The sequence below is a fragment of the Polyodon spathula genome, chromosome 9 (assembly GCF_017654505.1).
Source record: "Polyodon spathula isolate WHYD16114869_AA chromosome 9, ASM1765450v1, whole genome shotgun sequence".
Classification (NCBI taxonomy): domain Eukaryota; kingdom Metazoa; phylum Chordata; class Actinopteri; order Acipenseriformes; family Polyodontidae; genus Polyodon; species Polyodon spathula.
In genome coordinates, this window is record NC_054542.1 from 15,265,347 (window position 1) to 15,278,130 (window position 12,784).

The 12,784-nt window shown below is 39.5% G+C and overlaps 1 protein-coding gene across 1 annotated transcript in view; it reads right to left on the minus strand.

Annotated features, from left to right (window-relative positions):
- Positions 1-656: 656 nt before the first annotated feature.
- cryaa (crystallin, alpha A) overlaps positions 657-12,784 on the minus strand; it is a 31,627-nt gene continuing 19,499 nt past the window's right edge. Inside the window, exons 2-3 of the mRNA XM_041260205.1 lie at positions 8,438-8,560; positions 657-1,603 (exon numbers count right to left, since the gene is read on the minus strand). Coding sequence (XP_041116139.1) covers positions 1,394-1,603; positions 8,438-8,560 — 333 coding nt within the window. The 3' untranslated portion in view covers positions 657-1,393. The remainder of the gene's footprint in view (positions 1,604-8,437; positions 8,561-12,784) is intronic.

Genomic DNA, 12,784 nt, shown 5'->3' on the forward strand with positions numbered 1-12,784 from the left:
CCCACATGCCTTCTGGCAAACTCTAGCTGACATTTGATGTGAGTTTTTTTCAACAATGGCTTTCTTTTTCCCACTCTTCCATAAAGGCCAGTTTTGTGAAGCACCCAGGCTATTGTTACCGTATGCACAGTGTCTCCCAATGTTCCTTCATCTGCATGATGTAGTTTTTGTTATGAAATGTACTAACCAACTGTGGGACCTCCCAGAGAGAGGTGTATTTAACCTGAAATCATGTGAAACACTTTCATTGCACACAGGTGGGCTCCATTCAACTAATTTTGTGACTTCTAAAGACAATTGGTTGCACCAGCGCTTATTTAGGTTTGTCATAGCAAAGGGGGTGAATACTTATGCAATCAATTATTTTCTGTTTTATATTTGTAATTCATTTAGAACAATTTGTAGATTTTATTTTTCACTTTGACATTTGATTTGATTCCATGTTGTAACACAATAAAATATGGAAAATTCCAAGGGGGGGGGGGGGGGGGGGGGGGGGGGGTGAATAATTTTGATATATATACACACACACACACACACACACATAGATATATAGTTCCTATAAAGTACTTGTGTCATTTGCATTAGTGTTTGGACACTATCTATGTCATACATACATTAAAACAATGACAAAAAATATAACTTTTTCATTTTGTTAAATTTTACAGCTTTATTAGATTTTAAATGATGTGCCAGATATCAGTTTTAACAGGCAAAACTACTTACAGAAAAGCAAAAGAAAGATGAGATTACAAAAGGATCAGGAGTGGAAAGCCGTGTGGGTGGATGGCTTTGTAGGAAAGTGTCCCAAATGTGGAATCTCTCTGACCATGAAAATCCTCATATCGACATCAGTGTACATTTAACTTGCTTCCCTCCCATAGCCCTCCTTTGATTTTTCATATGGGACTGTAAGCACATACAGTACGAATTGATTTACCAATTCAAAATTTTTTTCTACATTCAATTGTATTTTTGCTTGAAAACTTGCAGTTATTGATAAGTCTGTATAAAATTGACCAACTTTTCACTTAAGTGGAATTTAAAATGGAGAAGTGGAATCTCCCTTATAGGGCCAAACTAGTTTTTCCCCAAGATTTAACACATTTTGCCCCATGTATTGGTTGGAACATCTAAGATGAACAGGTTACAGGCAGGTTTCTTTCTCGCAGATCTTTCTCTCACCCTAAGCTCCTGCTAAATCTCCCTTGATCCTTTTAATAATAACTTTTAAAAAAAGAGAAAAGAAAATCCTATATGGACTGATATCTATGAAATGGCTCTCTGGTTTGGAGAAAAAGGAAGAAGAACCTGATTGCCAAGATATTTTAGTGGTGTTAGATTCTACTCTCGCAACCCTCCCACCCCCGTTTGCGCCTTTTCCAGGATCTGCCTAAGAGGAAGCAGCAGAGGTGGGCTTCTCCTCACAGGTGACAGGGATGTTGCGGTCTCTGTGGTTGTAGTCTGTGCCCATCTGAATTTTGGGCCCACAGAAGGTCAGAAGCCCATCAGAAGACAACGAGCAGGTAATGACTGACTGGTCTACATTTGAGGGCAGGCGGTAGCGGCGATGGAACTCACGGGAAATATAACCATGGTCATCCTGTGTGGAAGGAAAAGGTAGCTGGGTTAATATCACCTGCATGTACTTAATACATTCAATTATAAACAGAAAAGAACATTGGACCATCAAGATGTAGGTTAGTCCACCACAGCTGATGGTTATTTAGCTGTCCCCAAGCAACATTTGCAGCTATTTAGAATTCTAGTCCACGTGTGCACCATATATACTATAGCTTTATAGTCCTGAACCGGCAACAGACAAATGTGCTGTTTTAGAAACCAAACATTAACCTGTAACATGATCAAGGTTAAGTCCATGAAATAGTATTTAGATCCATCAACTTTTCAATAAGTGTAGTGTATTGCATGTGAATGAAGACTCTGGGGAATTGGTAGTATTATATTACTAACATCTCCTGCTTACATCTCTGTGACCATGATCTGTGATGTCTCTCCAGTCTTCTGCTACTTCCGACAGTGTATTACTGTTCCTTAAAGGAATCCTACACTTCTTTTTCTCAGATTGCTTCATATCTCTTTATTATTTTTCTAAACAATACATCTTAACATTTCTAACATTTTTAAGTAAACATTCACTGCCTCAACAACTCTATATACTCTATATATACTCCATCACCTTAATTCAATAAGCTCTTACATTCTCTAACTGAACTGTACATTGCACACACAATGCATGGATGCAAAATTAAAAACACTTAACATATTTACATAATTGCTTTTTTACTGTGGCTAGGGTAGACTACCCTGTAGAGTGAGACGATTCAGCGTGTATCGATCATGAAAGAAAAGGTGCTGGTTGTTCGAACTGAAACTCCACTTGATCCTAGACATATGCCATTGTGCAATGAGCCAGCTAGATGCTTCCGGAATTTAAGTGGGAGTAGAGGAAACAATGGCGAGTTCTTCATTTTAATTTAGGGTTACAATCGTTAATGAAAACTGATAGAGACAAAAATACAAAATAAATGACTTAACAATAACAAAAAGTTAAACAAAATTTACATAAAAACATAATAATAATAATAATAATAATAATAATAATAATAATAATAATAATAATAATAATAATAATAATAATAATAATAATAATAATAGGCCCAATACTGACACTACTAAAGGCTTCAGAACAGGTAGCAGACACACTGCCTGGTTGAGACAGCTGTGGTTCTCGCCAATAAGAGTGTACAGGAGGCGGAGACAGCCTGCCTTTTTTGTTGTGGACAGAAAGGACTGAGGAAGCGAGTAGTGTCTGCTTTGATTAATTTGGCTAAAGTTAATAGTTTTTGTATTCAAATGATATATATTTCTCCTTTGGTGAGAGAGCATTTTATTTCATATACCAGTTTGAATGTATTGTTCTCTGTGGAAGGGTGAGGAATTCATTTGAGTTTCTAAAGACCATTCGGGTGCTTGATATATTGTGGCTGTTGCACTGTTGTTACCAGCAATGGTATAAGTGACTAAAAGATCACCTTCAGTGCACATGCAAGTGAATAAAATAATAATCAAAAACAGAAGGTACAAAGAAAAAGAGAAAATAAAACAGTAGATATCAAAAAATAAAGGTGCTGCACTCTGCATCATTACCCCGAAAATATCATTTTTCTTTCTTTTTATTTTGTTTTGTTCTCGTTCTTCTCCGGCTATGCCTGGTATGGTAGCAGTGCTTCCGCTGGCTTATTTTTTCATCTTAAAGGGGCAGGTCTGAGGGAATAACAGCATTATTTTATAGGCCCAGCAATCCCCCAAGGCCCGCCTCTCAGCCACTCAGAGAGTGGCGTGACTGACTGACGGATCTTACAAGGCTGCTGCCCTCTTCCTGCAGCACCATCAGACAGTCAGCACAGATCTCCCCTGTCACACTCTCCTTTTAATGTTTCCTTATCAGAATCCGATGATTTCTTATATATATATATATATATATATATATATATATATATATATATATATATATATATATATATATATATATATATATATGAGGAAAGTCTGTCATTTGTGAGGGAGAATAGGCAATAAGAATTTTGAAATGTATCTGACTCGACTTTTTTTTGCGGAAAAGAACGTGTGTTTCCTGTAGAGCTACTTATTATAGATAACAAAACATTTAGCATTTTTACATTTCTTATGAATTTTTTTTTACATTTGTTCAACTTTCAGTGCGTCCTAATCATGTTATTATTTGGTCGAATAATCCTTAAACTTTGGCTGAATGTATTACTTGCTTTAAAAATGCTTAAGACCCTACTGAACTTACTTAAATTATACTAATGTTATCAATAATTATTAATGTTATAATTTTAAATTAATCTAAAGATTGGTGTAAATTTTTGTCAGTGACATTTAAAATAATATATAGAATATTATGAAAAAAAATTAACTTTTACTTATGAAAATATAAAAATACATATATATAATATAATAATAAATTACTATAATAATATATTATCATAATAATCTACTGAAAAGCATATGCAATCAAAATACGCTACATGTAAGGGAAGACGCATATTCACAGTTTGTAGCAGGTTGCTTATACATTACGACGCATCATCCATTTACTGTGCTTCGCATATTAGTTCAACTTCTTATTTCGTATAGAATAATTCCAGTCGTACAGACTTTTCAAACTTCAGAAACAATAAGTTTTATTTACTTACATCCATGGCAGTCAAACGGGTGGCTAATCCTTCTATTGTTGTACAGCAACATGTTCAGCAACAATACAGCTGCATACGAACAGTCTTCAGCTTAACTACCACTTATATCTTCTTAAAGTCTTATGCAGTTACAACTCTCCTATTTCTTATGTTTGTCTGTATTTCTTACTCTATATATGATTTTAAAGCATATCTGTATGGTATATTTGGTTAAAAAACTATTTGCTCTAGCTACAAACTAACTGCGTCATCTATCACTCTGTCCTTTTTTTTTTTTTTACCATTTTCTTTCCAACTTGAATTTAACAATACTGCCTGAACCAGTGTTGTTAAATACCAGAATGACATATTACAAAAAAAAAACTCTGTTGGCATTATTACACTAATGGTGGAGGATGAGTCCTCATTGTACATGAGACTTTCTTTTGTCTCGGAATATCATTCCATCTTTTCTTTATCTCCACCATTCTTTTGCCTACACTCTAAGAAGTAAAGGCTCTCATTAGAACCTTGCTTTGCCACAGTGGGAGACCTTTTTAGGTGCTTTTAAGAACCTTTTTTTAAATGGATTCTATATTCATTATTTGCAGACTTTCTGTTTTGTCATGTAAGATATGAAATATGTATTGAAAATTGGAGTTTACAAAACAATACGTTACCGTATTTCATGAACCGTAATTTACAAACTGACTTGATCAGAAGGGTTAAAAAATGAGCTCCTTACAAAATGTTATTAAATGTTTCTTTGTCCTTGAAAGCGATGTCTCCTTGCTGCAGACAAGTCTCCCACATCACTTTGCCTTTTATATAGCTGCTGTCTGACTGTGGCAAATCAACAAACTTCTTTTCAGAGTTCTTAAAATAATCACGCAAATACGAGGCCCGCAATTACAAGCAGCTTTAATAACATTTAACCCTTTGCAGTCACCTGGGTGTAACCCTGGTTGCCTTGAGCATGTTTTGCAGAACCATACAGTCACTCTCCTCCCCCCTTTTGTCTTTCTGTCACTGCACACTGCACAGTCTTTGGTGCTCTTCAATTCATTTTTGGAAATGAAATGTGGCTTTCCATTCAGCCTTTCTTCTCTGTCTGTTGATGATGGACGACCACATTTTCTTGAGCCAGGGTTGCACACATCTCCCACCAGCTGTATCAGTAAGGCTTTCCTGAAGTTTTATGGTGAACAGGTAGCTGTCCTGATTCCACCTTCATCAAATTGAACAGGATAGCACTCTTCATAATTGCTACTTCCAGCAGCCAAAAGAACATCTTCCTCCACCACTTCAGAGACTTTCTTGTGAAAGCATAGCTGTCACAGTAGTGATCTACCCAGTCCACTGCACCCATCTTGCTGGTGTAATCACAGATAACTGAAGGCTTGTCCAGCTCTTCAAGTGCTCCTCTCTTGATAGTGCGCTGTACCTTCTCACAGTCACTGCCATGGAAGGTGCTTATCATGAGAACGCCGTTTGTCCTTCCATTCTAGCACCATGACCTTGTTCTCCTTGCAGAATGAGGCAGTCTCATTTTTTTTTTTTGTTTGAGGCCTCGCTTCACTGGTACTGGCAATTCTCTTCTGTTGGCCATTGCTGTTCCAGTAAGGTGGATTTTTATTTTTAGTAGTTCCATGGCCAGGTCGTAATCTGTGTAAAATCTGTCTGTAAACAAATGAAAGTTGTCTGTAAACAAATGAAATGTTTCACACAGGTGATGAACAATTCTTGATGAAAATGACATGTCAGGTCTCAACATGGAGTCTGTTGTTGGGCTACCAAAGTAAGGAACAATAGCAGAGACATAACCAGTTTCACAATCAGGTAAAACAAGTATACGCATCCCTCACTTGGTAGGCTTCTGAGGACTGTAGCACTTGCAGATAATCCTTCTTGAAGGCAACGGTTCTCTCATCAATGCAAATGTCTCTACCTGGGATAAACAGCTCACGGCATTTTGTGGGGTGGGGGGCAGGGGGCAAAGGTTTTGTATCCAAAAGATCTGCAAGAAACGTGAATACATCTTTGAAAAACATATCTCTGAGAAATATTCTTTTATGTCCATTTTTACATTCAGTCCCATATTCGGCAGAACACCAAAAGATGCCTTCATCTCTGGTAACGTAACAGGTTTCCAGGAGTTCCAAATAGAATTATGATGCAGCAGTCCTGTTAGTTTTACGCTTGCATGTCTATTGGTTTAATTTACAATTTCAGTAAGCAAAGCTTCGCGAAAAAAAGTTGAAAAAACTCCAGTGCAGTTCTTAAAGTAGTACTCCCTTGATATCCCCTATTTATCACAGTAAATGGGAGTTTTGTGAAAGCATCTGCACTTTCCGATGCGCGTCTCCATTCGCCCTCCGGCTGCGGGTCTGGTTCGTGGTCACTTTCCTCAGAGTCCTCAGTAAGAGAAATATTTACTTCCTCGTCACTAGATTGATCAAAATCATCATCCAAACTGCTTTCGTCTGTATTTTCTGCCTCATCCATCATCTATGCAAGTTCTTCAGGCTGCCTTGACTTTCTCTGCCTTCTCTGTGCCATTCTCACTCTGTGTGTCTCAGTTTCCATCTGTTCAATTCGGCTTTGCTCAGCCTGTATATGGTCTATTCGGCTGTCTCCACCTTCTTTCCGATCAGAGATGATCACAAAACTCCTCACTTCTGCTTTTTCTGGCTTAAAAGCAAAACTTGATGTTTTAGGCAATGTCGGACAGAGTCCAAAAATGGACCGGAAAGGGATTTTCATGATGTCGGACCAGATCCGACATAGGACCGTTAATAGACCTAATTTGCAAAATCCCCTCCCAATTTTAGCGATTTTGTTCAGAAACACCCCAGAATTATAAATGCACATACAGAATTACATATGCATCAAGGGCTAAAGCGCACAGACACATTTCCCCCGCAAATCACGTGTTAATTGCATGTTTATGTCATTGCGTGTTTTATAAATCCCATCCAAGAATTCAGAACCCTCAGGAGCCCCTGTTTTTTTTTACTTTTAAATATCCATCTATGGTCTCCCTATATATTAATTCAAATAACTTGCATTGTTGAAATATTTATTGATTTTCTTTGTTTCTAATGTTTTGTAAATTTAATTTTTGTGTTATATATTATATAATATATATATATATTATATATATATATATATATATATATAATATATATATATATATATATTACATAGTTTTTCAAACATTACCCTTTCCTGAAGACATACAATGTAGAAAGTACTGTATAAAATTATTTATTAGGAAATTATTTCACATTTACCTATATTGTATGGATTTTTACCCATTTTTCCAATCAAATAATAAAATGCATACCTTTACAACCAACCATTTCATAGCCTGCAAAGTAGGGAACATATTATCCTTTTGTTGTATCTTTTTTTTCTTTTTTTGTTTTTTTAAGGTTTTCAAGGAAATATAAAGACAACATTCTACAGGAAAACAATGTTGCATTCAAAGTGTTAAACACAAAAACAAAAACAAACAGGAACAAAACACAACACAAGGGTCAAAACAAAAGATTTAAACAAAAGAACACACTTGTAGGCCGGGCATTAGCCTTCAGTACTATTTTGAAAAACAACACAAAAATCACAGCGCGCACGCACGCACACACACACTCAAATTCCTCCAACAAACAAAGGATATTGCTTCCTTTTTATACATGTTGCCACTCCCCAATTAGCACTCAGTTACCCATTTGGGGAATGGTCACATATGCGATTGCTGGCAGGAACAGATTTTACACCAGCAGGACTTCTGCTCTGCCATAGGGATCTATTCACAAAACTTTAAGGGTTGTCAGGTTATAAGCAAATGACACAAGTATAAATATTCAATTGTGACATTCAATTATAATAAACTGTCCTAATGCATTCTTGAACCTAAAATAGTTTTTACATAAACACTGAATTTTTGGTCATTTCAAGTCAGAAATCAATGTAATCTTTTAAATACAAGCTGAGACAATCCTATTCTTTAGTTCCTAAATAGAATATGATGTTAAAACATGGTGGAGGCAGGAATTTACGAGGAATGGAAGCACAGTAACTAAGAACCAGAGATGGTTGTCATGATACTAAGCCGTCCCGCCCCCTTCCCTCCTAAAACATTTTCATATCAATCTACTCTTCCTGTACTACCATATGTTTACATTAATAATGCCAGGCTATGGACGACTTACCTGTCTTTCTCCATGTTTGCCTTGGATTTCTACATAATCATCCACAATCTTCACACTGAGTTCCTCAGGTGAGAAATGTTTCACATCCAGGTAAATTGTGAACTTATCCCTGTCAGATCGCACCTAAAAACAAGATTTGAGGCATTGCCTGAATTAGTCAATGTTTCACCTGCTTTAGAAAACATCTGGAGAACTGATTGTCTTTTTGTTTTGTTTTTGTTTTTACATATATCTAGTTTCTACTTGACTTTCAGCTCCAGCTCAGCTTAAGGTTTATTATTTAACCTTTACCATCCCAGTTTTATATTTATTTCCATCAATTAACCCTAAATGAATGTTATCAAGTACAAAAGTTAGTATGAAAAAGTTTATATAAATACAAATACATTTGTTACAATTTATAAGCAAAAACATAATTCTATGAACATACTTAAATTAATTAAAGCATGTCATTTTTTTAAATACTGAATTTTTACCATCCATTACTTAAAGCAGTATTTCATGAGGCGGACAGACTCTGACTCTGACTTTGACTCTTCAGCTTGTTCGATGTGGAAATGGAACAGGTTTAGCCATTTATTTTCATTTATGTTCTAGCATTATGGCTGACATTGATTTGGGGATACTGTTTGTGTATTGTGATTTTTTTTTCAGACAGAAAGTTCCAAGCAGTAGTTATATCATATGTAATAACGTATAAGATTAATATTATGGGACAAATATTTTAAAATATTTGCTATACTGTACAGACCATCATAAATCAAGGCTGCATTTATTGTATGTTGCCAGTATTGCATGTACAGTTGTAATTTATCTATCAGTACAGCTATGGCCAAAAGTTTTTCATCTCCCTATATAATTAAATAATTTTGAGTCGAATGAAACCTGCTGAATAATGCTACATTCATATATTGAATTAAATACCGTTTTGTAGTTTTCCATACTTAATGAAAAACTGACAGCAATTTAAAAATCTGACATTTTGAAATCCAACATGAACTACTGTACTGTACTACTTTTATGGCTTTTGTAATATTGTTCTGTAGTTTCTTTGATTATGATGCTAAATAAAACACCTAAATTATGTTCATCTATTTTTTTTAAATTATGTCTCAATCCCCCCAAAAATGTAATTGATGCAAAACTTTGTCCAGAGCTGTACCTGCGGGGCTCCGCCATTGTTCTGCTCCTCGACTGAACGGTATCACCAAATCGGTCTGTTCGGTCTCAAGAAATTACGCCTTTAGTATCGTATTTCCTAGCAGAGCAATCACATGACCTGAACACGTCCTATCGCAAAAGTTCGGTAGAGTTGTGACAGAAATACACAACTCTACCAAACTTTTAAATACAAACTTTTCAATACAAAGAAAGTTTACAAACAAGAGGAGGCCATTCAGCCCATCTTGTTCGTTTGGTTAGTAGCTTATTGATCCCAGAATCTCATTAAGCAGCTTCTTGAAGGGTGTCAGCTTCAACAACATTACTGGGGAGTAGGTTCCAGACCCTTACAATTCTCTGTGCAAAAAAGTGCATATTTTCTGTTTTGAATGCCCCTTTGTCTAATCTCCATTTGTGACCCCTGGCCCTTGTTTCTTTTATTTCTTTTTTCAGGTCGAAAAAGTCCGTTGGGTCAACATTGTCAATACCTTTTAGAATTTTGAATGCTTGAATCAGGTCGCCGAGTAGTCTTCTTTGTTCAAGACTGAATAGATTAAATTCTTTTAGTCTGTCTGCATATGACATGCCTTTTAACCCGGAATAATTCTGGTCGCTCTTTGCACTCTTTCTAGAGCAACAATATCCTTTGTGTAGCGAGACGACTAGAACTGAACACAATATTCAAGATGAGGTCTTACTAATGCATTGAACAGTTTAACATTACTTCCCTTGATTTAAATTCAACACTTTTCACAATGTATCCAAGCATCTTGTTGGCCTATGTGACGGACAGCGAATGAATCCGAATCAACAATCTCCCTCTCGACCGGTGAGGGCACTGTACAACAGGAGCTGCGGGCTTCCTACTGAATGGTTGGGCAGTTCATCCCAGGGACAGTCGGAAGCCGGCCATTCAGGAAGAGGGCGGCGTTATGGTACCTGGAGTCATCGCCCTAGTACGGTGAGTGAAGTTTCAGTCATGAATTGGAGGAGACGTGATTGAACTAGCTATCGGAGGGGGCGGGGCTTAGGGTACTTTAGGGGGACGTGACACTGTAATCGGCTCCTTTGTTGTGGTTAATGGGAGGAGACAAGGACGGAACCTTGAATGAAGTGTGGGTTCATTGAGAAGTGTTGTGTTTGTTTTGCCAGACGGCTGATACGAAGCTGGAGCTGCAGCAAGAAGCCCGGACCTGAACGCGCACGAGCACCAGCACTCAGAGCACCGCACCTGCACCAGAGCACCCAGTTTGGAGACGTGTTTTGTGTTTTTTATTTCGGGACTGCAACCCCTTTGTTTTGTAGCTGGTAATACCCATTGCTGGGTAGAGCCAGCTTTATTATTTGAGTCCAGTTTTCACTGGCAATACCCATTGCTGGGTAGAGCCAACTTTATTATTTGAAACCCGGTTTAAAGGGCATTAAGAAACCTGACTGGTAAACTTTGTGTTTGTCCTTTGTTGGATCACCTCAAATCACCTATACACCGGAACACTACAAACCACTTTGCCACAAGTGATTTTAGAAGTGGGGTCCATGGACATAGCTGCGCTAACCACGCTGCTACAGGCACTGGAGCACAGATGGGAGACGGAGGATAGACAGAGGGAGGAGAGATACATGGCGCTGATCGAGACGGTCGGTCTTGGAAACGCACCCCGAACTCCAGCAGTACCCGTGATGGCGCCTCTTAATACACAGGCACAAAAGATGACTGCGGAGGATGACCCGGAGGCGTACTTGGATGCCTTTGAGCAGTTGGCCACCACTGCATCATGGCCGAAGGAGTACTCAGCCAGCCAACTGGGTCCCTGTCTGATTGGGGAAGCTCAGGCAGCGTATCAGGCTATGACCAACGAGGAGGCTAGCCAGTACGACCTGGTCAAACAGCCCATCCTCCGACGCCTCAATATCACGGGGGAGGCACATCGGCTGTGGTCCCGGGAGTATTGGAGGCCACGGGAGACCCGCCCCAGGGTGGTCGTGCAAAAACTTTGTGTCCACATGGTGCACTGGCTCAACTCTGCAGAAAAAACGGGTCAGCAAATGGGAGAAGCCATCGTCCTGGAGCAGTTCTGCCATGTGGTCTGCACCGAGACCCAGGGATGGATACGGCGCCACAATCCGACCACCTTGGAGGCTGCCGTCAGATTTACGGAGGATTATGAGGACTCCCTGGTCTCCGTAAAGACAGGACTACTGACCCCTCTCGTCGCGCCTATCACCCGCGGATCAGTGCCCTCGTCTATCTAGTTGGGAACCAGGCCTCCCAGATCACCAGCCTCAATGGGCTGGCCCACCTCCCTACCATGGAAACAGCGGTTGGCCCCCAGCTGGGGTAGATTTACTGCCCCCGACCCGCTGCAGTATCAGCAGCGGGACAGACAGCTAACCCCAGTGCCTTCTGCCCCGATTGTCTGTTTCAGGTGCCATGAGCCTGGACACATCGCGCGCTTGTGCCCCGCGGCAATGGAGTGCAACATGGCGACATGTTATCTGGCATCTGAGGCAGGTAAGGTACGGGGAAAGGGTCGGGAGGGGCCTTGTATTATTGATGTATTGGTTGGTAGTGTGAGTACCCATGCTTTAGTGGACTCAGGGTGTGCACAGACCTTAATTCAAACGTCTCTCTTAGGCGGTATGTCGTGGCAGCCACAAGGCAAGGTGGCGATCTCCTGTATCCATGGAGACACGGCGACATATCCCACCCTAAAAGCATACGTGTCGATAGGTTAGACACAACGCCACCTCACAGTGGGGGTGGTGGAAAGGCTGCTGTACCCCGTAATCCTGGGTCGGGACTGGCCACAGTATCGACAATTGCTCCAAAAGGCAGTCCCGACCACACACGTAAACATGGCAGACAGAGCAGGGGAAACAATTGGTGATATTTTTCCCCTGCAAGCCGACCTGTTTAATTCTCTTTTTCGTCCTAGGAAAACAAAGAAAGAGAGACGGATCGAAAAATGGGAAGGTGCATCTCTGAAACGAGGCTGGGGACTGGTGGGAAAGAGCACAGATGGTATCAAACGCCACTCAAAGGAAGTCGGTACGCAGTGTGACCGAAGGGGCGAGGTTATTGGGCCATCCAGGGCAGATGCTACTCCAGCCCCTCCCAATGTACCGGACACGTGGGGCTCAAGCGCGGACCTAGTGTGGGACCAGAAAAACGACCCCACACTGGTG